Source organism: Leuciscus leuciscus (genome assembly GCF_965113295.1).
Source record: "Leuciscus leuciscus genome assembly, chromosome: 2".
Classification (NCBI taxonomy): Eukaryota; Metazoa; Chordata; class Actinopteri; order Cypriniformes; family Leuciscidae; genus Leuciscus; species Leuciscus leuciscus.
The window spans coordinates 57,084,857-57,111,858 of record NC_138726.1 but is presented as its reverse complement, the minus strand read 5'-3'; the positions used below and the strand labels follow the sequence as shown (position 1 = coordinate 57,111,858).

The following is a 27,002-nucleotide window of genomic DNA, read 5'->3' as shown; positions in this document are numbered from 1 at the left end:
CACACACACACACACACACACACACACACACACACACACACACACACACACACATATATATATATATATATATATATATATATATATATATATATATATATATATATATATATATATATAGGTCATTTATATGTATATATGAAAAATTAAGTCATTCCAATTTCAAATAAATAATAATAATAATAAATATGTTCCAAACAACAGTTCATTTCAATTTCAAATAATAATAAAAATGATAACATATTTTCCAAAGATTTGGTCATTTCGATTTCAAATAATTAATAATAATAATAACAAATATGTTCCAATCATAAGGTCATTCCTGATTTTTGTATTTACACACACACACACACACACACACACACACACACACACACACACGTAATATAATGTGTTGTCCTGCTGCAGCCCCGCGCGTGTTCCCGTAGGCCGGTGGCGGAGGGCGGAGCAGGAACATGGGGGAGGTCTAGTGTAGCCTCTGCTCTCGGCTCTCGCTCCTCGGATCGAGTCGGGCGCTCATTCGGGGCGTGTTTCAGCTCAGGCTTGAATGGAGACGGAAATATGTGAGTTTCTGTGAAGGAAAAAAAAGAAAAGAAAAAACACACACACACACACGGACGCGGACTAGAGCCGCAGGCCGGAGAACATCCACATCCAGTGACCCGGAGCTCTAGAACAACAGCAAGAGGATTTACTCGGTCTGCAAACTGTGAGTTTATCAACAAAAGAGGATTTTTCTTTCTGCCTTTTCTGTCTCGGGTGGATTATTGTTTCTGTTGAAAAGAGATAAAAAAGACTCGCGCGAAAGTGCGTTCTGCATGTTTCTTACAGGCGATGCAGAGAGTAACGTTAGCAGTTATACCTCCGTTTCTGAAACATTATATCGTTAATATCTCATTAGGACTGTTTTCTACCGGGACAACCCATTATATTCAGTCCGGTGTTGCACAAAACGTTAAAGTTAAACAGTTGGCCGTGAATCTATCGTGGACTTTGCGATTAAACGCACTGGAAATGAACCTCAAGATTCGCTTTCATTGTTTTCTGTGAACTGGGCGTTTGAATGCGGGTTTGTTTCAGAGCTTCTGTCGGGACTCTTCTTTGTGTTCAGATCCACAAAAGCGCCCGATCGGAAGAAAAGGTGCTCCCGGTTTCAGCCCGGGACGTTTTATGTTTTGACTCTGTTTGTAAGCACAGTTAATAGTATTACATCGAAAGTAAGTTGTATTGCTGTTTAGCCATATCTCGATAAAGTGATGTTTAACGTAATGATTCACTTTTGCGAACCGATTCGTTTCAGATCCCGCTTCGGTTGAGTCACCCTCCCAGAAGCTTTGTATTTCTTACTTTTTTTTTGTTTACTTTTATTTAACTGTTTTTAATTGTTACTTTGACATGTTTTTGTGTTTATGATTCAACATGTCACCCGCCTCACGCTCGCAGTCAAGCAATTTACGAATAGGCAGCGAATCGAATCGTAGATTGATAAGATCCGGTTCAAAAGAATGATTCGTTGGCCATTCGAGCATCGCTAGTAATACTTATTCACTTGCTGCTGTTACATTTAGTGCTGATTATAATACAATGCAAGTAATGTGAAAGTAATATAAAACATTTCCACAACACATAAATGTAACTTTGGGTAATATTAATGTATTTGTAATTATAAACGTTTTCCTCGAAACTGAACTCTTAATGCATACTTTTTTTGCATTTGACCTTAGTGATCTCAATCTTATACCTGCATAAATTTAAATCAAACTCGTATTTTTCAGTGCACTCACGGTTTAGATGTGATTTGTCATTGTTTGCATTTCGCTCTCAAGCAAGACCTCAATAACTAATGCTCGCACTAGATACCCTTTTTAATAGGGTTTTTACTGTATAAACTTTTTACTTGTATGCAGAACGTATACACAAATCCATTTTCTTCTTAATTTTGTTAGTTGTATTTAGTTTACTGTGTCTCGTAGAGTGCGGTCGCATGAAGGCCCGAAAGCCTCGGACTCTCGTAAGCACGGGTGCCATAGGTGTCGCGCATGTCACGCGGGGGTGATTGACGCCGCCAGTCCGAGGCTTTGAGGCCCAGAGCTCAGATGTCTCATGTGCCGTCTCCAAGGAGACTGTAACCCGAGAACTAGATTAAAACACTCAATGGACGCTCATGGGCAATGGACAAAACATTTTGACGCTACAGTATGTTTTGATCCTTCATAAACGAAAGTGCAGTGTAGTTACATTTTTAGGCTTCATTTAGTGCCTGTAATGTGTCTTGTGGCATTTGAGCATGTGTGTTTGTTCAACTGTGTTGTTTTTTTAAATAGGTCAGTTGAGACCTGGAATAATGAGTAACTATATCCAGGCAGAATACACACCTGGGACCGGTGTCTTCGTTCATAAATCACAGCTGCCACGCCTAACATTCACACACGCATTACTGCAGCTGCCGAACGCATCCACACTGAATACAGATGAACTTCTGGGGCTTTACAGTAAAACTATGGTGCAAAACCTAGTCGTGCTGTCCTGGATTCAGATTCAGTATCTCGTAGGATGTGGACGCTTGTGTTGTTGGTATCATGGACCTCTTGAGATTGTGAGGTCCGTCTGCTAATTTAACCTGTCTCATGGTGCAGATTTAATTTATTTAGTTGTTATGCACAGTTATTATCAAGGACTAATCTTTACTTCTGTGTATCATATTGTTCTGACATTAGTTTTCTCTTCTAAAACGGGAATATTCACACTTTTGTCCATTCTATTATCTATTGGTCATGACATAATAATCAGCCAACATTTCTACATTGATTTATCTAGTCTGTATGTTGTTTTTGTGTGTGTGTGTCAGATTGTTCCACTATCACACCTGTAGCTGAAGCGTTTACGAGCAGTTCCCACATAAACACGAAAGTGTTCAGAGCTCTGTCCCAGGTGTGGTCACATTAGTGAAATGTCATGAGCAAAAATGCTCCATTGTTTATAATCTAGCAGCTTTCTGTTTGGTTAATGTGGTGAATTCCCTCAAACAACTTCAACTGTTGTGAAATCTGTGTGGGGATCTTTCGCCCTCAGATGAATTTCCCTATCGTGTGGATTCCTATTGAAATGACTGGATTTGGCAAGGAAAAAATTTCCTGAATCACAACTTAAAGGGATAGTTCACCCAAAAATGCACGTTCTGTCATCCATTACTCACCCTCGTCACTCCAAAACTCGTAAGACTTTAGTTCATCTTCTGAACACAAATGAAGATATTTTTGTTGAAATCTGAGAGATTTCTGTCCCTCCATTGACGGTCTACGTAACTACCACGTTCAAGTCCCAGAAAGGTAAAGACATCATTAAAGTAATCCATGTGACTCCGGTGGTTTAACCTTGAAAGTGGTAGCCTAGTGGTGTTACTGTCTGTGGAGGGGCAGAAATATCTCTGATCTGGTCAAAAACAGCTTCATTTGTGTTCGGAAGATGAAGGAAAGTCTTACGGGTTTAAAACGACATGAATGACTTTTCATTATTTGGCTGATCTAACCCTTAAAGACTAAAAAAAATTGTGAATATGAAAATGTCTAATTGTGGGAATCTTGAGGAACTTAATGTTTTGATTCATAATTCCACTTTTATAATTTCATGAACAATTCTTTCAGTACTTTTGATTAAGCCAGGCAAGTAATTACCATATTTTATGTTCCCATCTTTTTTCACCATAAGTCGTACTGGGTCAAAGTTGCGTTATTGAAAGGAAAAGAAAAGCTAAGTCGCATTTTATTAGCAGCATTCAGAAATAATGTAAAATACTGGTCGTACAAACATTATTTTAGTTTCCCTCACTCCACAAAAAATCCTTAATGTAATATACAGAACAAGAATGAGTACAAGTATAAAATAAACATATATTCTAGTTGTATTCCTTATAAACATTTATTAAACTGATTTAAATTGAATTAATGTGTGTGAAATGCACTGTATTAATAAACTTACGAACAATTGACTTGTTGCATAAAACGATTATCTGAAATCGAAAAACCAAAAATAGTTGCCAGAATGCTTGAACTGATATGTTGAGTGTGTGTGTGTGTGTCGCTCCTCCTCAGACTGATGGGTGACACATGCTCCGAATCCGTCCTGGACAAATGGTGTCTTATCAGCTCCGTAAACAACTCCTGACGGCCCACACACACTCAGCATGTGTGTTTGTGCTTGAAGAAACGCTGTCTGTCTCGTCCCGTCTCACATGAGTCTCGTTAGGAGACAGAAATGTGAGCGAAAATAGATGCCGCAGTGCCGCCTCTAATTTAGATAATCGAATCGAGCTGGTACTTTACAGCGAGCAAAACAACTCCGCATAAAACCATGCGGAAATAGACGGTTATTTCCTAATACTGTTTTAAGTTTCATACTTTCATATCGGGGTGTGTGTGTGCAAAGGTCAGACGGCCATAGAAACACACCCCCCCGTCTAACCCATCACGCGTACCCTCGCATTCATTCCCATAGTAACACACAAGCTCAGTTGCTGTGGAGATGACAGGCGATGGCTGGGGAATGTGTGTTTGTGTGTGTGTGTGTGTGTGTGACTGAGTAATGGGGTTTTTATGGAGATGCCGAAGTCCTTGTGCAGGACGCTTTGGCGGAGCTTAGTCACAAAAAGTGTTTTAATGTTCTTAAAGCATTACAGAAGTGTGTTCATGTCACCTGTTTGTCTCAGTAACATACTTTAAGTCATTTTAAAATGATTAGGAGTGTGATTATGTATTCCTGTGAGATGTTCGAGCACAATGGGCATCATTCAGTCATTCAGTGTGTGAGCAGAACGAATTTCTGTGTGAAATTGTGTGTTGCCCAAATTGTTGTGTTTAATTGAATGAGACGATTTTGGTGAGAATGATTTGAGAACAATTTCCCCAGCCCGTGTTTTAAGAATAAGGCTCTTCGTTTTTACATGAAGGTCAAATGTGGGGTTTCGGGTTTGAATAAATGCGTGTAAATTAGGGCTGCGCGATATTGAGGGAAAATATGTGATAGCTTTCCCTGATGGCACACGTACATCTCCAAGATATCTGTTGGTAAACATCTTTAAAAAGTCATTTTTATTTGCATTCGAAATCATAAACATCTTAAAGATGTTTTCTAGATGTCTATTTAACATCTGTCGGGAGATGTCTTGGAGACGTATTGCAGATGAACACTCGTGAAACGTCTCCGAGATGTGTGTGTGCTAATATAATATGCAATAATGCTTGAAATGTGTAAAATCAATTTAGATTATATTTTAGGGATGCACGATATCGGCCACCATATCGGTATCAGCCGATATATGTCAATTTTTAATGTTATCGTTATCGGCCCGATAAGAAAATTAGGCTGATATATTAAAGCCGATGAATAGCCTAATGTATTATTTCCTCCGGCTGAGACTCTTCAGATGCGCACGTTCAACATTATGGCTTTGAATTGCTTGAAATATGATTGAAATCATTTCAAAAAGGGAAAATACAGTTATATAAGTTACATAAGTTAGCCTACATAAAATTATAATGAGAACATTATGATAATTGTGTGCTTGGGACGTGGCTTTTAATGGTGGGACTTGTTTTTGTAATCAGGCTCTCAAAAATGATTTATAAATGTGGATTTAGATTTATCGGCCAATATATCGGTTATCGGCTTTCAAATAGCTATCGATATCGGCCAAAATATTTCATTTAGGAGCATCCCTATTATATTTCTTAGAGTGTTCCTCTTTGCCATCCGTGGCATTTACATGTTTTACATATAACTATAGTCTTTTAAACCAAAATACAAACGTAATTGAGGTGCTATATTGTTTTGGCACTAAATTGTCTTATTAATATCTGTTTGTTTCATCCAAAGTTGCAAATTTAACTCGTGTGCAGAATTGGAATATCGCATATAACATTTGCAGATAAAGCAGTGTTTCCATCCCATGTGTTCAAGAAAACAAAATCTTCACTTCCTGGGAAACTAGCGCAAAATATCAGTAATAAAAATGGAAGTGGTTGTAATCGGGGGAGAAACTGTGGCTCTTTTTCCCTCCATCATAAACGAGTGTGTCTCAGAGCGTCAGACGAAACCCAGTAAACGCTGTCATGTTCTCTTGTGTTCGGATGCTGGTGTTCGGGAACACACTCGTGTGAGACGCTTCTGCAGGGAATTAAACCAAGTCATTCTGATCACACACTTTGACTCGGGCGTTTCAGAGCCACCAAACCAACATTTGAGATGCTGCGATGCCATTGGTCCACTGGTTAGTCTAGTTTATCCAATCATATCCACTGTTGAGGCAAGAGGTTTTGTTGTTGTTGTGCATTGAGGGATTTATTCTGTAAATGTGTTTCCAATCATAGTCTTTTTATCAGATGATAAATTTATCAACTTTATCAACAATTTATCAAATTTTTGGAATTTCCGTGCATCGGCTTTTTAATTTTTTTTTAAATTGCGATTCTTGAATTTGATAAACTATCAAGAACCTAAACACAGCGTTTAGGGTTTAAAATGAACCTATGTGAGCATCTCAAGCGCTCTGTGTTGTGACGTCGATGTCAAGGATTTCGGATTTTCTGGTTAGTCCAGTTATCCAATCACAGCCTCTGCTGAGGCAAAGTCACGTGCGCGATTTGTTGTGCATCGAGGGATTTATCAGAATAATGTGTTTCCATCATAGTTTGTGCATGTCTTTTTATCAGATGATAAATTTATCCACTTCAATGTTTAACTGAAGTTTTTTAATGGACAATTGTAAAAATTGCACAAAAAAACAAAGTGAATTGGATTTTCCCTCCAGTGTTTTTTTATTTTTTTTATATTTTTTTTTATATATATTTATTTTATTTTTTTGTAATTCTTGAATTATGTTTAAAAAGCATATAATTGTTAGTCCTGCAAGAAAAATAAATGTTAGTTTATGATTAATTAAAAAATTGCATCACACGCTGACGCTGAAGTCCAGGATTTGGTAAAGCGCTCGTCTCATCTGTCAGTGTTTCCCCCCACAGGTCCGTCCTCTCCTGTCCGCCGGCCTCCAAGATAGATTCTCTCAGGAGTAAAGTGGAGTTGCTGAAGCTGCCACTGTCTCTGTCATCCAAATCCATCTCTGAGCGCAAGTCTCAGCTGGGCGGAACCACCGAGCGCTCCAGGGGCGGAGCTGGGGCCCATAAACCCCGCCCACCGGCCCCAGACATGGACAACGAGTCGCAGTACTCCGGATATTCCTACAAGTCTTCCCATTCACGCAGCTCTCGCAAGCACAGGTACACGCAAATCCCAGCGCTTTAAAAAAAAATTAGCTAAAAGATAATTGTGAATTATTATTATTATTATTATTATTAATTTATTTTTGTACGTTTTTTTAACTCAAGATCTGAGAGAAAAAAGTCAAAATTGCGGGAAAAGTCGTCGGAATTGTTAGATAGTTGCAATTACCTTTTATTTTTATCCAGTGATGGAAACAAGCTTCTATATTTTTTTGTGGTACTGAAATTGGGGAAATTTCAGTGGTATTGGTAAATGTTAAATGATAATTTTGCATTTTTCCCCCTCAGAATTGGACTTTATAACCCGAGTGTATATCTGGGAGAAAAAATTCCAGAATTGTAAGATGTAAACTTGCAATTGCTCAGGAAAGAAGTCAGAACCGTAACATTTTTTTTTTTTTTTTTAGAATTGGACATTAAAACTCAATTTAAGTGCGGGATATAAACATGCAGTTGCTCAGGAAAGAAGTCCGAATCATAAGATAGTTGCAATTACCTTTTTTATTTTTATTCAGTGACGGAAACAAGCTTGCATCGTTTTTTTTGTGATATTGAAATTGGTGAATTTTCAGTGGTATCAAATATTAAAGCAAAAAATAACTACAGTATCTTAAGATATAGTTATCGTAAAATAAAATTATCTCATATCTCCCACCTCTAATGTCAACAGAGGCTTCTTTCTTTCCTTTGCAGTGTAAAGACGGCGCTAGTTTTAATGGAAGCTTGTTTCTGCCACGGAATATAAAAAAAAAAGTGAAAGATAATTGACTTTTTTTTCCTCAGAATTGGACTCGTTATAACTCGAGTTTATATATTCGCAGTGTAAAGACGGCTTGAGTGGCTCTGTGTGTTTGCTGGTTGTGAAGGCCAGTGCTGAAGGCCAGTGCTGTATACAGTAACTTGTGTCCCCGTGTCTTTAGGGACCGGAGAGACAGACATCGCTCTAAGAGCCGAGACAGCAGCAGTCGAGCAGACAAATCCGTCACCATCCAGGCTCCCGGAGAGCCACTGCTGGATGCCGAGTCCACACGCGGAGACGACCGGGTCAGTGCAAAACATGTGTTTCAAGAGCATTACTGGGAGAAGAGGAAAGTCAAACCTCAGGACACAACTTTAAAACCCTTTTATTTTTTGACCAGCTATAGAGTTTGTTGTCATTTTGTTGTTTTTAATGGTGCAAATATTTGATTGTTCCTTTAAACAGACTTTTTTCTTCATGCTAAATGTAATTTCTTGTTTTCTTGATTTTAATTGTGGAGTGTGTTTGACAGGTCTCAGTGCACTTGCTGGATTGAGATCAGTAGCAGTTTAGCTACAAAATTGACAAAAAGTGGCATAACATCAGTCCATGTGACTATTTATTTTAAAGCTTTTTGATTTAATCTTATGTTTAGTACATTATGTGATTTTCTTATTTTTAGTTTTAATCATTTTAGTATTTGAACCTAAACTTTATTTCAGTTAGTTACCAAGGCAAAATCTCCAATTTAGATTTAATCTGTTTTTCATTGAATAATTATATTTTTTTTAAATATCAGCTTCAATTTGTGAATGTGATTTTTATAACAATAACACTCCATTAACTAAATTAACACTGGAATGAGTTACGTTTATTAATGTTTTAAATTAGCTTATATTAAATTTTTATTTATTTTATTATACAAGTAAATTTGTTTCATTTTTAGTAATTTTGTTATGTACTTGTCATTTTATTATTATTATTTTTAAATACCGTATTACAATTTAGGTTTCTTTTTTTATTATTATTTCAGTTTTATTTTATTTTTTCAAGTTAACTTTAGCACTTCAATTTATACTTCTTTTCAGTTTATTGCCAAGGCAACATTTATAATATTTGTTCTGATTTATTTAAGCTGTATTTCAGTTAAAAGAAATATTTGTAGTTAAAGTCCTTCTGTAGTCAATAATTGTGTCCCTTAAAACTCATCTTTGATCACCAAAATGATATCTTAAAAAAAAAAAAAAAAAAAAAATATTTTACATACCTTAAAATATCTTGAATGTAACTCTACACCCTTGCCTTATTTAGTATGCACGGTTCTATAAATATGCAAATGAGCCCCGCCTCCACTCACTCGCTCAGCTCAGAGATCCACTGGTTGACGATCACACGTTGATCTGATTGGTTACGAGGGAGTTTGTGACGTCAGAAACACCAGCGATTTCAAAGCGTGTGTTTGAGACTGTCTTTGGTTCACTGCAGTTTTAAGGAGAAAATACTCAGAAATGGTGTCGACTTATGAATTTACACATGGTTTGTCTTAAAGCATATTAAAAACACCACATAGACATATAAACAACATTAAAAAACATGTCTTCTGAAGCAACAGACTCGTATGTAAGATGTTCCCGCTGCTCTCAGTGTGTTATTGTCACTCACAGACTCTCTCTTGATTCCCCGTCAGGATGATAACTGGGGCGAGACCACGACCGTAGTGACCGGGACGTCCGAGCACAGCGTCTCGAATGAAGACCTCACGCGGGCGTCGAAAGAGCTGGAGGACTCTTCGCCCCTGGAGTGCCGTCGTTTCGCGGGACCCATCCTGAGTGGCATTCTGGGCCTGTTCGCGCTCCTGACGCCCCTGGCCTTCCTCCTGCTGCCTCAGCTGCTGTGGCGCGACTCCCTGGACCCCTGCGGGACGCCCTGCGAAGGCCTGTACGTGTCCCTGGCCTTCAAGCTCCTGGTGCTCCTGATCTCGTCCTGGGCTCTGTTCCTCCGGCCTCCGCGCGCCACGCTCCCGCGCTTCTTCGTCTTCCGCTGCCTGTTGATGGCACTGGTCTTCCTCTTCGTGGCGTCGTACTGGCTGTTCTACGGCGTGAGGGTGCTGGAGCCCCGAGAGCGCGATTACAGGGGCATTGTGGGATACGCCGTGTCGCTGGTGGATGCGCTGCTGTTCATTCAGTATCTGGCGCTCGTGCTCCTGGAGGTGAGGCACCTCAGGCCGGCTTTCTGCCTCAAAGTGGTTCGCACCACCGACGGAGCCAGCCGCTTCTACAACGTGGGACACCTCAGGTGAGAGCGCTGACCGAGGACAGGTCATAACTCACAGTGTCTTCATTTACTATTATTATTATTCCTCTATTATAGGGATGCACCGATATGAAAATGTTGGCCGATACTGATAACTCTTTCTATTTTGAAAGCCGATAACAGATATATTGGGTGATAAATCTAAATCCAAATTTGTATATAATTAGTCTCACCATTAAAATCGATGTCCCAAACACAGAATTATGTTCTCATTTTAATTTTATGTAGCCGATATGAGAGATTTGCATGTTGCACTGAACTGTATTTTCCTTTTTTTAAGTGATTTCAATCATATTTCAAGCAATTCAAAGCCATCATGTTGAACAGTGCACATCTGAAGTGTCTCATCTGAAGGAGACAATCCATTATATATCGGCTTTAATATATGAAGAGTTTGGTTACAAAACGCGATAAATCCATTTTGATTAATTTGAGTAAAAATGTGTTTTCTTTACCAAGAATGTGGCAAGATAAAAACCACTATTTTCTGTTTCAAACTTTCACATAGCATCTTTAGGTTATAATAACAAACAAAAATCAAATCCAGATTTTGATTTCAAAGATTTATTATAAAAACTGATAATTTTCCCCCCAAAATGCAATAAATTCATGACACTTTTTTTTTCAAAATGCAATTAATCCATTGAATCAATATAAAAGTTATTTTTCATATTGAAACTGTTGAAAATACACAACAAAATAAGTTGATCCACATATGACAGCCTCTGAACTCGGTCAATATCTTATTACAGGCACTGGACTAAAATCAGCCATCGCTAGGAAATACCTCCTGAACTTTTTTGACGGCGATCATCTGTAAAATGGCTTGGTCCTGCTCGGTTTTCGTTGACTGAGTAAAACAATTGAAAGTTTTTCAAAAGATCCCCAGGGGTTAACGTGTCAGCGTGACTGAAGTTTGATGCTGTCGTGTCGTGTGAGAACTAACAACAGCCGGCATGTTTCCTCCTCCCGCGTGCCTCGTCTTCTTAATCTCCTCACGTAAATGATTAGATTTCGATGGCTTACGTTTCTTCCCTACCGCAGAAACCACCACAGGTTCATCAATGCCGTCAAAATTATACACATTTTTGTTTGATTGTTGATCAAAGAGTACAAAGTAGATAGGAAAAAACTAGGATGCCGGGTGTATTCAGAGCGCCGCCGTTACTGTTTACAATGCGTGGAATGGTGCGCTGTGATTGGTTGAGCGGATTTATCGCATTCTGCAGAGAAAGGAGACTGGCGTTTGTCGCGGTTTGGAAAGAAAGGGAGAAAACATGAGAGAATAACACGGCGGATATCGCATTTTACGTAAAATTTTAAATGGACTTTTCAATACCGACCCTATACAATACTGATTTTTGCGGGAACTCAATTTTTAAAAAAATGGCGTTTATAGCGTTTTGGAACCAAACTCTTCATATGCCAAATGTTCGTATTAGGCCGATAACGATAACATTATAAACAAACATATATCGGCCGATATATCGTGCATTCTTAAAATTCAATAATACAACAAATCACAACCCATTCCCTTTCATTACCGATACATTATTCTGATCATAAATTAATAAATACAATATAACCAAAGAAAATATTCACAGCTTTTGTGAGGATGGTTGACACATGTTGTTTTCCCAAACGCCGTTAAAGCGACCCGAACTCAGAGCCGGTGCAGAGATGGAGGAGTTTTATCACATATAATGAGCAGCTCTCGTGTGGATGAACTCGGCGCCGCGCTTCACTCTGAAATGTGCGGCGCATGCATTATTTAATCCATAGCTTTTGGTGTTTGATAATCGCACTAAGCAAAACTCTTTATCATTGAAGCATCTTTTGTTAGATGTTGCTAGTTTTTACCCTTTTTATTCAGTTTACTCTTTTGAAGAGATTTTTAACAAAGTTAAACCAAATATAGTTTTTAAGTTTTTTGCAAAAATAAATTGTAAACACCTGATATAGTTTAATAGCCACAGAAGCACGGCGTTATAAAACAAACAAACATAGTTGCACCGATCCATATCACAATATTGGTTTTATTTAAAATGCTCATAATAGAATAAAGCAGAAGTGTGAAGAACCGTGGTGTTGTAAACAGTGTGTGTGTGTGTGTTCTCAGTATCCAGCGAGCAGCGGTGTGGGTCCTGGATCACTACTACACTGATTTCTCAGTCTACAACCCTGCTTTACTCAATCTACCCAAGTCCATCCTGTCTAAAAAGATGTCTGGATTTAAAGTCTACTCTCTGGGAGAAGGTACGCGATGTCATGGTCTTTCTCCATTTTTGTGTGTATTTTTCTCTTGTGCTTTCGCTCTTTTCCTTCCCAAAGTATCTGTTTCACTCTCCACTTTCAATCGACGAATGTGATTTTGATGTGTTTGATTGTCCACTGGTTCTGACTTGTTGTTTTTGCTCCCCAGAGAACAGCACTAATAACTCGACGGGTCAGTCCCGTGCGATGATCGCCGCCGCCGCCCGCAGGAGAGACAACTCTCACAACGAATATTACTACGAGGAGGCGGAGATGGACCGCAGGGTCCGCAAGCGCAAGGCCAGGTCAGAGTCCTGGAACACACTTCAACACAACTAGTCTCGAATATCTGGGTGAATCTCACAAAACACAAAAATAAAAAAAAATCATTATTACGAACAATAACGATCTAATGAAAATATAAAACTTTGAATTAACTGGTAAAATACCTGAAGTGGCGCGTTCCTCAGACGAGAATCCATGTACCCCATTATTACACCGTTTTCTAAGGCTACGCGATATATTAAAGCCATCTACAATCATAATATAGCATAGTGCTATTGTGAAATCACAAAGGCTGCGATTCAGATGATTATATGCACAGTTTTCTCTTTTTCCACAGAGAAGCACAACGCTTTAATTATGTACATGTGTGCAGATTACATGTTAAAAGTACCTCATCTCTGTTCACAGTAAACGCTGCTCCACACACACACTCAAGGCGGCCGCACACCGGACGCGCAGCTCAGCGCCGCGCCGCGCCACGTCTAGGACAACTGTCACCTGAAAATCCGATAACATCAGCAATTTTCTGATTTCTGTAAATAAATATAAAACTAAATGTATATTGCAGCACAGGGTGAAGTCCGTATATACATTAACTACGATTTGAGACACACACATGTAAATTTAATATAAAACTATGTAAATGGCGCTCTGTGGCGCGGCAGGATTTTGAACACGGTCCTGAGCCGCCGCGGACAGACGCCGAAAGGCGCCGCCGGTGTGTGTACTCTCATAGAGAATAGTGTGTTCGAATTTAAAAGACGTGGCGCTGCGCGTCCGGTGTGCGACCCCCTTCAGTCTCTGCATGCGCTGTTTGTTTGGGTTTCCAATAACGTGCAAAAAGTTGTTCATCGCGATTTCAAAATAAAAGTTTAAACCCTCGCTCTGAGTTTGCATGTTTTGATGTGCAAGAAATTACAGCGGCTGTTGCATTTCTATCATACAGAAGTGACCAAATACTAAAGATTAAGTGGACATTTTAAATAAATGTTGTTTGGCCAATATTAAACAGGGATTTGATCATGCCATAGTGTAACAACAACTAACACCAGCCCGGTGTTACACTGCGTTAAACTGGGATAGTTCAGCCAAAAATGAAAATCAGCCATGATTGACTCACCCTGAAGCCATCATAGGTGTATATGACTTTCTTATTTCAGACGAACACAGAGTTATATAAAAAAATGTCCTGGCTAGTTATTTTAGTCGATAAAGTTTTAATATGGATATTTCTCTTACATGAACGCATCGCTTCACTTCAGAAGGCCTTTATTAACCCCCCAGAGCAGTGTGGAGCACTTTAATGGACTTGATGGGACTTCGGAAAAAACGAAACCCATTCACCGCCATTATAAAGCTTGGAAGAGCCAGGACATTTTTTAATATAACTCTGATTGTCTGAAGGAAGAATGTCATATACACCTAGGATGGCTTCAGGGGGAGTCAATCATGGGCTGATTTTAGTTTTTTTGGGTGAACTATATCTTTAATCTTTGGTCTGTGGAGAACGTGTGCTCATAGTTGTGTTTCTCCTCCCAGGCTGGTGGTGGCAGTAGAGGAGGCGTTCACTCATATCAAACGGCTCCAGGACGACGAGGTGGCGGCGTCCCCCAAACACCCGCGTGAGGTGATGGACCCCCGGGAGGCGGCGCAGGCCATCTTCGCCCCCATGGCTCGAGCCATGCAGAAGTACCTGCGCACGACCCGCCAGCAGCCCTACCACAGCATGGAGAGCATCATCGCTCACCTGCAGTTCTGCATCACACACAACATGACGCCCAAGGTGACTAAACCGAGACGAGACACGCTTCTGCTTCCGTCCGCACGCAATACTCACACAACTTAGTACATGTCACAATATTTGCAATATGCAGTAGTCAACGTTTGAAGTGGATCAAAATAGTTAAAGCGGGTATTGTTCAAAATTCGTGTATAACTTTGATGAAAGTTATGTTTTGATCCACTTCAAATGTTGACTCCTGTATAAGCAGACTTCACTGAGGACTATATCTCACAATGTGATTGTCTCAACCTTCCAATGCTAGTGTGACGAATGAACCTGGAAGTAACACTAAAGGAATATTTCACTTAAAGGTATAGCGGAGGATGTTTTACATCCTGGTGGGTAGTCTAAACTATTGGTCCTCCTAATTGTCAATCATTCTGGTGAATCAATCAAACTTTTCAAAAAGTGGAGAGGGCGGGTCTTATCTAAAATTTGGAAAGATCCTCCGCTATACCTTTAAGGCGAGACACTGAATAGGGTAACATTTTTAACTAGCAGATATCGCCATTAAACTTTCCCAGTTGATTACCTACATTAAGATGAGAAAAAAATGTATTACAAGTTTTCTGTAATTCAATGTTTAAATATGCAAATTAGGCAATATCTAATTAAATATGTGCTAATTTGCATATATAAAAAAAAACGAAATCTGAGTATTGGATAAAGCCAGGTTAAAAATATTTTTTTTCATCGTGTTCACATATTAGATGGGAAAAAAAATACAGAGGGATTTATGGATATCTACTTTTGTTATCCTGTAAATCAGAATATACTGTCAATAGCCTTAATTATTTTCGCCATGTTTTTTGGAATAAAATGTTATATAAATCAGGCTAGGAATAATATATTTACAAATCCCTCTGTAAATGTCTTCATAATATAACTAGGTACAAGACTGGAGAGTTTGGTGTATATAGAGGTGCGACTGAAGTGAAGATTTCAGACTTGGAGAATGAGAGAAAAGTCATTTTGAGAAAACGGGCTTTAAAGATTTACCATCAGCCAATGAGATTGCACATTCAGCCCTTTTACTTTCACGATTGGTTGCTGATAAAAAGGAAATGACCATATTTGGATCTGACAGCATTGTACAGGAGAGAGAGAGAGAGCTTTCTAACGGTGTGTGTGATGACAGGGAGCAGCGGGATGATTTACAACGCCAACTTTTGTTGAATTAATGAGAAATCTACAGACGCAAACAGACAAAGTGTAGTAAAATAAAGACCTAAATGTGTATTTCTGACAGTTTTTCACCACAAGTCTGAAAGAAGACGTGTTATTGAAGACAAATATCCAAAAATCTCAAAATTGACCAGTAAAAAAAAAAACGATGTGTCTCGCCTTAAAAAATAAATCCTGTCATCATTAGGGGCTTTCGCACCGGGGAGTTCTGGGAAACTTGCAACCAGGAGAACTAATAGTTCCCTAAAGAACGTTTTCTTTACGAACGTTTTCCTGGTTGCATTCGTACCGCCAGTGGGAACTCTGAAGTGACGTAAGCCGCGCTTGTTGTCGTGACTTTTATTTTGACAGCACGAATTCCTGGAACTAAAATCGTTCCTAGTTTCTGTGGCGCGAACACGGCAAAATCCCGGAACTTCCGTCAATAGTTCTAGGAACTATTAGTTCTGGTGCGAAAGCCCCTTTTTACTCTTAGTTCGTTTAATAAAAATTCCGTCATCATTTACTCGCCCTCAAGCTGTTTCTTTCTTCTGTTGAACATAAAAGAAGATATTTTGAAGAACCCATTGACTTCCATAGTTGAAAAAATAAAATAATAAATACTATGGAAGTCGATGGTTTCTTCAAAATATCTTCTTTTGTGTTCAACAGAAGAAAGAAACTCATACAGGACTGAAACAGCTTGAGGGCGAGTAAATGAGTACATTTATTGACTCTTTATTTTAGTTTTCATTTTTAACTGCCAAAACTTAAACTTGTTCTGCAAAATTGAATTAAAATATGAAATAACTGATTAATACTGTGTATGTATTTCCTATCTGAATGGTATTTTCAGTACCGCTATTCAAATTGTAATATATTGTTCAGCATTACATAGGAAATGGCTTTATTTGATTGAAACCTTTACAAAAGAAATATTTGTATTTTCAACTATTTTTTTTGTCAAAAACATTTTATAAATGATTTTTAAATTATAAAAATAAATGTAAAATCAAAAACTAATAATTTTGATGAATTTAAATGAATAAATAAATATAAATAATACTAATAATTTATCTAATTATATTTTATTTTGATAAACTTGTGCATATGGATATGATGTCCACTTTTTGTTGTTTAACAGTGATGAATGTGTAAGGAAAAGTGTATATTTTATCTTGTTACTGGTGATCATTTAATGTTTTTCACAATTTTTTTCATCAGCTTTTTCCATTACTGGTTTATTTTAAGTATGGTGTAAGAAATTAATTTAAGATATTTTTTTAAATAAGTGTTTCAGTATAAAAAATTAGCAAAATGCCGTTTAAAGTACATTTTGACAGAGTAAAGCATGCAAATCAACATGCATTTTAATTTCTGCTTATCCCACTGGTCATTATACAAATAAATGTAGAGAATATTTAATAATATAAACGTCTTATATATATATATATATATAAAAAAAAAAATTCTAATAGTTAAATTTAACTAACTAATTATATTATCAACTAATTAATTTTGTTGAATTTAAATGAATGAATGAATAAATAATATATAAAAAAAACATTTCAATTAATTTAACTAATTATATTATTATTGTTATTTTAATTTAGCATTTTGCCAGTGCACAAACTTGTCCTATTCCTAATTAAATTAATTGTATCACTATTATTTTTTTAAAAAATTATAAACTTGTGTATATGGATATAATTTAACAATGATGAATGTATAAGGAAAAGTTAATATTTTGTCTCGTTACTGATGAATATTTTATATTTTTCAAAACAAAAACAATAAATCCATCACTGGTTAATTGTAAGTGTGGTGTAAGAACTTGTTCCAGTACAAAGAATTAGCTAAATGCTGTTTAAAGTACATGTTCCCGTCCCACTGGTGTTTAAATCTCTCATCCCTCTCTCCACCAGGCGTTCCTGGAGCGGTACCTGACCCCGGGTCCCACCATGCAGTACCAGCGTGAGAACGGCAGGGGGCGCCAGTGGACCCTGGTGAGCGAGGAGCCCGTGACATCAGCGCTGCGACAGGGACTCGTGTTCTCCCTCCGGCGCCTCGACTTCGCCCTGGTCGTCACGGTGACGCCCCTCCCCTTCTTCAACCTGGGGGAGGAGTTCATCGACCCCAAGAGCCACAAGTTCGTGATGCGGCTTCAGTCGGAAACCTCTGTGTGAGAGGACAGCCAGACAGAGACAGAGGGACACAACCACTCCATTTTCTTTCTAGATATCACTTTTAAACGACTGTTTGTATGTTTTTTTTATACACTACATGAACTCCTTCGATCTCGAGACCGTCAGGATGACTCTAGACTGACTAACTCTTCTGCGTTTCAGCTGTGAATGATGATCAAATACAGTTTCACAAATCAGTCTCTGCGAGACGCACCAGCAACTCTACACACACACACACACACACACTTATCCTTCAAAACCCATGACAAGTGATGGAAACACTATAAGATTGTAGCTGATCAACGCGGAGAAATCAAGTGCTTTACTATTGAATGATTGCGGATCCGAAGCACATGAGAAGCATGTTTGTAACACTACTCGTCGTGAATGTTTGTAAGATGTCGTATGTTTTTTGCAGTACTTTATTCTTTATCCTAATGAATCGAGGGGCCTTTATATCATTGGTTTACATTGTTCTGTTCACCAGCAAACTCACTGTCCGTTCCCCGGAGCGCGGTTTTCTTCCGGACACAGTCCTGGTTTTGTTTTGTTTGGTATGTGCGTCTGTCATGACCAATCAAATGTGTGACATTTACATAAAATACAAAAACATGAATGTGTGCCAATTGGTTGTACCTGTGCCTGCAGAGCTATGCACACACACACACACACACACACACACACACAGCTGGATCCGATCCAGACCGGACTCAGATGTCCAGTGGTTTGAGGAAACGAATGACCTCGTCCATCCCCGTGGCCTCAATCGACCTCCAGCTTCGGGTCACTGTTGTTTTCCCACATCTTGTACATAACTCATTCTGCTTTTATACACTTGTGGACACCAGTGAAAGAGGAATATGACATGATGTAGGTGGTTATGGTTTCCAGAACTGACCGTTTCGGTTATAGGCCTGATGCATGGATGCAGGCGATGCAGTTTTGTACTTTTTTTTTTTTTTACTTTTATCATTTTGTATGAAAGTTAAGCTAATCTTTTAACATTTTCCCTTTAAAAAAAATGGTTTGTTGTAAAGAGATTTGTAGATTTTTTTTTTAGTTATTGTGTGGAAACCTTTTTGGCAATGGATAATTTTCAGGACTAAAAATGTTGCAGCCTTTTTTTTTTTTTAAATAAAAGATCAACTCGACTCGACTTTAAAGAGTTCGGCTCATGTTTTGAGTATATATGCAGTTGATTGTCTGTATTTAAAGTGTATTTTAAGCAGTGGTTTTTAATGTCCCCTCGCCCTAGTTTTGGGTTTTAAAGCTTATTTTAGTCTAGATCTCCACCACTCTCCTATCGCCACACTGTTGGTTTGCGCATTTATAAGAATACAAATGATCATTGTTCATTTGGATAATGGACGTTACAATTATAAACTGAAGGCCTCCGTTCAGCACGAGCTGCAGACTTCACTCATCACATGACCAGAGTAAGGCGAGATGACTACGTCCTCTAATTTCTCACCATGACCCATAATATCTCCTAGTTTATGTAAAAAAAAAAATTATTTGTTAAATTATTTAAAATAAACTTCATGATCCCAGAAAATTTAGGAGCTGAATGTTCATGTGTCCAACTTTTTAATTTTTATAAAAAAAAAAAAAAAACATTTACTTTTAAATACTTTTGTATTTAGCCAAAAATGTTCCGGTTTTAGTAGAAAACTGTCATATAACCAGCCCCTAAAATATTTTTATTCGGTAGAAATTGAGTTAAGAACATTAAAAGGAATTGAACATCCAACTCAATTACTACTGAATAAAAGTATTTTATGGGCTGATTGTATGACACAGTTTTCAACTAAAACCGGAAAACTTTTGGCTGTTCATCAGAAATCACACTTTTAAAATATGGCTTCTTCATTTATTCAGGTTTAAATATTCAAGAGACTTTTGGAATCCTGGATCCTGTAAGATGGAAAAAAAAATGTTGAAGTTGAATTAAAATAAAAAAATTTTTTAACATTATTTTAAAGCTTTTTTTTTCTTTTCTTTTTTCATCTTTTTTTAAAAATGGAGCCATGTTTTCAGCCATTTTAAGACAAGGTTACTCAACAATGATTTAAATATCCCATTGACTCGCCCTCATGGGCTGCGTTCCAGTCCGAAATTGCTAACTTCCCTCCGCCTCGATCACTCGGATGTACGTCATTGCTTACGTTGCACGAGTGCCCACTACTGGCGGAAACTGCGGCGGGCTGAATGGGAACGTCCTAAGCCCTTGATCTCTTGGAATCAGCTGTGGAGTTGATTTAATATTTATAATTTTTTTCCCTTTAAGAATTTGTTTAATGCAGCATCCACATGTTTATAGGTATGTTTGTGTTGTTTTAAATAAAATATATATATAATTAATATATCATAGAGTTTGTTGTGCTGGTGATTTGACAAAATATGTGGTGACGTCACAGTCGTACTGCATTGTGGGACATACAGGTGCCTGAAGTGTACTATATGAAGTAGACTCGCTCCCTCGGTCAAAGGCCCTGGCCCAAATGGTGCACTTCATGAGGACTTTCGGTCTCGTGGACTTAAATTGCGCGTGCTCGCTGAGTCTACGAGTCCGTAGGCCGTCCCATTCAGCATTTTAACGCTCTGAAGTGTGCTCAGCAGCGCCCCCTTTACACCCTTGAAGCGGTCATTGACCAGTGCATGATGTCTCAAACATAATAATAGCGCGTTGAATAATACGATCGCATTATGATTCATTAAATAAATAGAACCGAATGTAAGGGCTTTACTGAGTCATATATAAATATAGTATGAATATTGAAACCTGTAAATTCGTCTGAAACTCATGCACATTTTCATTGTGTGTTAAAACTGTAATCTTAGTTCAAATGGAACATTATGTATTATGTACAGCTGTATACATCATTTAAATAAGCATGATGTATTGTCTATTGTCTAATGCCCAGGTGGCATTCATAATATCAAAATATAGAGCTGTAAAAGCCGGCTGTGTAGTGGACATGCAGATGAGACGTCAGAGCGCAAAAATTGTATTTCTCCTGTCCAACAACAACCAGACCGTTATTTCCGGCGTGACGATCGAGTCTGTCCCAAAAATACCTCTCAATGCGCCCTCGTGGACTCGCGGCAAGGGCCCTATAGGTCTGCACTACATGACGTCACCAAAGTGTGGACTCTGAGGAAGTCCACAAGTCCGGAGTGTGCCATTTGGGACAGGGCCATAATCGAGGGAACGAGGGTCTGTCCATATAAACTTCCCGAAGTGGAACGCACTTCAAAATGGCGGCAGGGATTCTCCTGAGGAGAAGTGCTTAGGGAAGTTCGCAAGTGTGTGTCTAAACATGGACTGGAAACGCAGCCCTGTTGTTCGAAACCTGTGTTGTTTGAGTCATCATCTGACTCGTGCTCTTCAAGCCTGGTCATATGATAATGTCAGATCCAACACCCACGTTCGAACAAGCCATTATTCACAGAAAATCCTCCTTTTTGCCACGGCTCTTGTTTGCATGCACTCAGATATGGTTCCTCATATATTTCTGGTTTGTTCTGTTTTTTTAATTTTTTTATGAGCACAACAGATATCATTTACAGTTATTGCATTGCAAACACGTTCTCCAAAACATCTTTTGTGTTCCACAGGTTTGGACCGACATGAGGGTGAGTAAATCGTGCCAATTGCTTTAAATTGTTGTAAAAAAAAAGAGATATGCATATTGTTTGAAGACTGTTGCGATGGATAAAGGTCAAGATCAGAGAGTCAGTAGGCGTTGGGTGTCAATAACATTTAAGTTGTGAATAACGTGGGTGATGAAGAGGAAGTGTCTCGGTTCGGGGGTTTTTAGGCCTGTCTTTTATGCAAGACAAATGCACATGCTAGAGTCATGACTGATTTCAAAACGCTGTGATGGCCATTACGCATGAAAGGATGATCTCTGTTTTCTTCACTAAGAAAGTCCACCAAAACACCATGGCTTCATCTTAACGCTCCTTGTTATATGTCGTTATCACAAAATATGAAGTGGGAGGAAACACGTGTTTCATTGCACACTTCCCCATTTCCTCTGTGCTGTGTTGTCGAAGGACTCTGAAGGTCTCAGTCGACTGTGCTCTGGATTAGGACTGGCTCTCTCAGGTCCGGCGGAAAGGAAGGCCAACAGCGTCGATGTCAAGGCCCTTTTGATTTACATCGACAAGCCAACGAGCAATGAGTCCATGGAGAATCCTGCTAATCTCTGTCGTGTGCATTCAACAAGGTGAGTTCACTGGATTTCACGTTCATATTGTTGTATTGTGTAGAGTTTGTCGAGTTGATGTTACATAGTTTGGTCCTTTGGGCAAGATTGTTGAAGATCTTTTTTTGTTTAGAAATTGTTCTTTCAATGAGAAATAAAGTCAGTCTGAATTCTGCTTCATTGGAAACAGGGTGTTTCCCTTTTCTGTGAAGCAACAAAAAATGCTTTTCTCACATAGTGTGTTCACATACATGGACTTATCTGTGTTTGTTTCTGCAGTGTGCGGTAGAGAGGAATTTATTACTGGTTACCTCGACCAATCAGTCGTCTTGAAATCTGGTGCAGACACATCATGGAACCTCACCAAAGTGCAGTGGTCCATTTATAAGAACACAACATACATTGCCGGTTTAAAGGACGGCGAGGTGACGTTATACACTTTTTGGACACATCTGGGTCGACTTGAGCTCGACAACAGAACTGGAGATTTAACAATAAAAAATCTGACTATTAAGGACAGCATGATATACACTGTGGCCCTGGTCACCTCCAATGAGGTTCGGGAAAAAACTCAAGTTCATCTCTCAGTCCGAGGTAAGAGAGATGTTTTATATCTAACAATCTACTAACACTCTTAAAAATAATGGGTTCCAATAAGTGATGCCACAGAAGAACCTCAAGACAAGAATTTATTCCGCAAAGAATCTTTCAGGCATCAGTTCATAACCCTTGTGTGGTGTTCATATTTTTGTTATTCAGCCAGTGTTCGTGGGTCTGGTGGACCCGCTGCATTTTGGGGTTCAACATAATCAAACAATTTATGTTAAAATACTCAACAGATGTTTACTTCATCACAATTACAAGCAATATAAACAGCATATATGGTTAATATTTTCTCTTGCAATAGAATTCAAAGGTACAGCACGCACATCCAAAGCCATAAAACTGGGTGCTGGACAGACAGGTGATTGCAAAGATAAACAATGAGTCCGCACACCAGAAAATGCTCCTTAGCAATTTTAATGGTTGCCTACCACGTGCAACGTTTCGGGCCCAAGCCCTTCATCAGACAATATTTTCTCTTGACCTTTGTTAGATCACATTTAAGAATTGCAACCTTGTGAGGGAACGGCAGGGGTAGAAACACAAAACTCACTCTCTCACACGCACACACACACACACCCACAACATACACCCACACACGCACACTCACACACTCACTTGGAGATGTGGTTTACGGGGACTCTCCATAGGCGTAATGGTTTTTCTAATGTACAAACTGTATAATCTATCCCCCTACACTAACCCTACCACTAAACCTACCAGTCACAGAAAACTTTTGGCCTTTTTTGAATTTCCAAAAACAACATTTAGTATGTTTTTTTTTAAGCCGTTTGGTTTAGGAGGACACAGATGTCGTCATAAACCATGTTTGCGTTCGGGGTGTGCAGTGTGTGGTCATTGAAAATGTGTTCTGATATATGTTCTTCACAGAAAATGAGCCAAGGCCAATGAGTCTGAGGTTGAAAAAATAATTAATCGTATCATTTTTATTTTGATAAAAAATGAAAACACCATACAAGGGTTAAAATAACTATTTATTCGTAGCACATTTTAACAATCTAAAGAGTCTTTTTCCACTTTAAAGAACCTTTTTGGCATTGGAAAGTAAAGGATGGTAAAGGTTCGTCATGGAACCACACATACCAATGAAGAACCTTTATTTTTAAGAGTGATAATGACTTTCAGCCAGATTGAATAATTGCTATAATGTTTGACCCCGACTGCAGAACCACTCAAGGGACCACAAATCCAGAAAATGTTTGACTCCCTCAAAGACGGCAAATGCCACTTGGCCCTTAATTGCACTGCGTCTTCCCAAAATGTCAATCTGTCCTGGACTCCTAACGACAAGTTCATCAGATCGTATACTTCTGGAGACGCCGTCGACTCTTCGTTGATTCTTTTCACATCATTCAGTGGCAACAGAAACGTGACCTTCACCTGCACCGCCTCCAATGGTCAACAGACAGAGACCAAACCAATCACAGTGGGATGTTCAGGTGGGTCTCTTTAACACATGAAACACTGTGAGGAGTTTTTTTATTTATTTAAGAAGCTGCATACTGCGTATGTTTAGCATCAGGGCTTCAAAACGCAAACACATACGCCAAATTGACCCCCACATTGATTTATAGATGATATCACAGAAGGGTTGCAGCAAAGTGAAAAAGTATATTAACCGAAGTATAGTTTGGTTTTTACATACAGGCAAGGGTACGCGTACAATGTGCTTGAGGTAAATGTCATTTAGAGTTGTCAAAAGTACCAACTTCGGTACCAAGTCGGTACTGAAATTAAAAAAATGTGACCATTTTGTTATCATGCCATTTTGATCGCTGTTGAACAGATTCTTAAACCCCTCTGGATTGGCCATTGTGTTGACGCGCTTAACATATATGTCACTGATTCGCCATTGTGTTGACACGCTCAGCGTAAATGACTGTAATTGGCTAAAATGATCAACGTTTCAAAAACACGAGGTCTTTGACGCTCTTTATCGAGCACTTGCATTGATACATACTGGAGGGATCCGCTGATAGACGCCTGCTTTTAAATGCTCCCATTTGTATCTATGTAAGTGCTTGGTGAAGAGCGTCAAAGATGTCATTGTTGAACATTGTAGTCAATCACAAACATATATGTTGAGTGTGTCAACACAATGGCCAATCAGAGACATACATGTTGAGCGTGTCAACACAATGGCCAATCACAAACATATATGTTGAGTGTGTCAACACAATGGCCAATCAGAGACATACATGTTGAGCGTGTCAACACAATGGCCAATCAGAGACATACATGTTGAGCGTGTCAACACAATGGCCAATCAGAGACATACATGTTGAGCTTGTGAACACAAGGGCCAATCAGAGACATACATGTTGAGCGTGTCAACACAATTGCCAATCAGAGAAATACATGTTGAGCGTGTCAACACAATGGCCAATCAGAGGTGTTTAAGAATCCGCTCAAAAGCTCAAAATGCTAAAGGGAAATGGTGGTATCGTATTTTTTTTTTTAAATTTCAGTACCGACTTGGAACTGAAGTCTGTACTTTTTGACAACTCTTAATAAAGCTTTGATAGCAACGTGGCAACACTGGCCCGGGCCATTATTTCACAGTCAACAAAAGAAACGGGAAGAGATGGGCGACCGAAAAACAGACGCCACATTGTCAAGCACTTGTGTGAGAGGGGGCTAATGTCTACATGAAAGGAAAATGTAAATTGCTTTTTTTATAGAATATTGTTATTAAAGGGATAGTTCACTCAAAAATGAAAATTGTGTCATGACTTACTCAACCTTGTGTTGTTCTAAACCTGTATGGGTTTCTCTGTTCTGTTGAACACAAAAGAAGATATTTTGAAGAATGTCTGTAACCAAACAGTTGATGGACCCCATTGACTTCCATAGTATTTTTTTTATTTTATTTTTCTCACTATGGAAGTCAATGGGGTCCATCAACTGTTTGGTTACAGACATTCTTCAAAATATCTTCTTTTGTGTTCAACAGAACAGAGAAACCCATACAGGTTTAGAACAACACAAGGTTGAGTAAGTCATGACACAATTTTCATTTTTGAGTGAACTATCCCTTTAATGATTTATCAGAGTCCATCATTATCTTTCTAAAGTGTATTTTCCTTCATAATCTCACATAGTCCTCTTGCAGCATCTCTTCTCTCTTATGATAAGAGCGGGTCAACATGTCACTCACATGAGATCCACCAATAGCAAACAACAGCATAAAGCACTAGTTTTTTCTTCACTATTGTGACATATATCCGAGTTAAGCGACTTTGCTAACAAGAACAAATGTAGGGCGGGGCTTAATTTTTTTGTCATCCGGAATTGATTGGATGGTTTTCTATTGGTGGATCTCATGTGATTGACAGGTTGTCCCGCCCTCATGCCAGTAAACATGTCGTCAGAGAAGAGATGTCGTTGCAAGAGGAAGGGGAACTTATTTTGCTTCAACATTACGAGGCACACAGATAATTAAAATGATGTGCACGAATCATTTAGAATAAATACTGCAGTATTACATTTAAAAAAAAAAAGAAGAAAAAAAGAATAGTCAATATTGATTTCATGCTGACTTTAACACACGTGCAGTGAGAGAGTAAATACACTTCAATGCACTGAAGAATCATAAGAAAGGGGCTTTTAGAGTGAACAAAAAGACATTGTTCCTGACAGAAGCAGTTTTACTGCCTGTAACTTCACAGCACTGATGCTTCAACAGGGCAGAGCCGGTGAATAGGAAGTCTACATAGATGCAAATGAAGAGTTATTTTGTTCTTTTCTTTCTAGAGGAGAAGAAGTGTGAAGTCTGCACTTGCAGTCCGTGCGGTTCATGTACTTCGTCTGTGGTGTGGGCTATAGTGCTTACAGCTATGTTTACTTTGATTGTTGCATATGCATTTACACACAGAGGTAACAAACATATCTTATAATCAAACTTTACAATACAACAGTTGCATGACTGATATTGTCGTATTAACTATAATTTGTCTTTCCTAGAAAAAATTATAGCTGCCTTGCCTAACACCCTCCAGAAATTCTTCCAGAATATATGGTAATATACCACAGAGATCATAGATGTAAAGGACTCAGCGGTTTACAGCAATACTTATCCCAGGTGTTTATTTTTTGAAGTGGTTCCAATCCTGACTCCGGTGGTGGTGAAGGAAAAAAATGGGACACGAAGAAGGACAAAAACACTTCTGT

The 27,002-nt window shown here is 38.6% G+C and overlaps 2 protein-coding genes and 1 long non-coding RNA gene across 3 annotated transcripts in view; 2 read left to right on the top strand and 1 right to left on the bottom strand.

Moving 5' to 3' along the window:
- The window catches only part of LOC309493376, a 166,596-nt gene that overhangs the window by 9,408 nt on the left and 130,186 nt on the right, over positions 1–27,002 (bottom strand). The gene's annotated exons all lie outside the window — the stretch shown is intronic.
- Positions 434–19,153, top strand: vangl2 (VANGL planar cell polarity protein 2). The gene is made up of 8 exons (XM_082162377.1): positions 434–709; positions 7,017–7,271; positions 8,195–8,318; positions 9,701–10,308; positions 12,446–12,582; positions 12,749–12,884; positions 14,404–14,647; positions 17,737–19,153. The coding sequence occupies exons 2-8, from the start codon at positions 7,201–7,203 to the stop codon at positions 17,995–17,997; spliced, it is 1,581 nt and encodes a 526-aa protein (XP_082018503.1). The 5' UTR covers positions 434–709; positions 7,017–7,200; the 3' UTR covers positions 17,998–19,153.
- The window catches only part of LOC309493267 (SLAM family member 5), a 5,944-nt gene continuing 787 nt past the window's right edge, over positions 21,846–27,002 (top strand). Inside the window, exons 1-6 of the mRNA XM_082162438.1 lie at positions 21,846–22,229; positions 22,488–22,802; positions 23,999–24,271; positions 26,586–26,708; positions 26,796–26,850; positions 26,931–27,002. The exon at positions 26,931–27,002 is cut by the window's right edge and continues 787 nt beyond it. Coding sequence (XP_082018564.1) covers positions 22,181–22,229; positions 22,488–22,802; positions 23,999–24,271; positions 26,586–26,708; positions 26,796–26,850; positions 26,931–27,002 — 887 coding nt within the window. The 5' untranslated portion in view covers positions 21,846–22,180. The remainder of the gene's footprint in view (positions 22,230–22,487; positions 22,803–23,998; positions 24,272–26,585; positions 26,709–26,795; positions 26,851–26,930) is intronic.

Bases quoted from the DNA above. Each gene is read 5' to 3' on its own strand.
- vangl2 (XM_082162377.1), top strand. From the start codon at position 7,201: ATGGACAACGAGTCGCAGTACTCCGGATATTCCTACAAGTCTTCCCAT. The intron at 7,272-8,194 runs GTACACGCAAAT...CCGTGTCTTTAG, and splicing joins CGCAGCTCTCGCAAGCACAG to GGACCGGAGAGACAGACATC. The intron at 12,583-12,748 runs GTACGCGATGTC...TTTGCTCCCCAG, and splicing joins AGTCTACTCTCTGGGAGAAG to AGAACAGCACTAATAACTCG.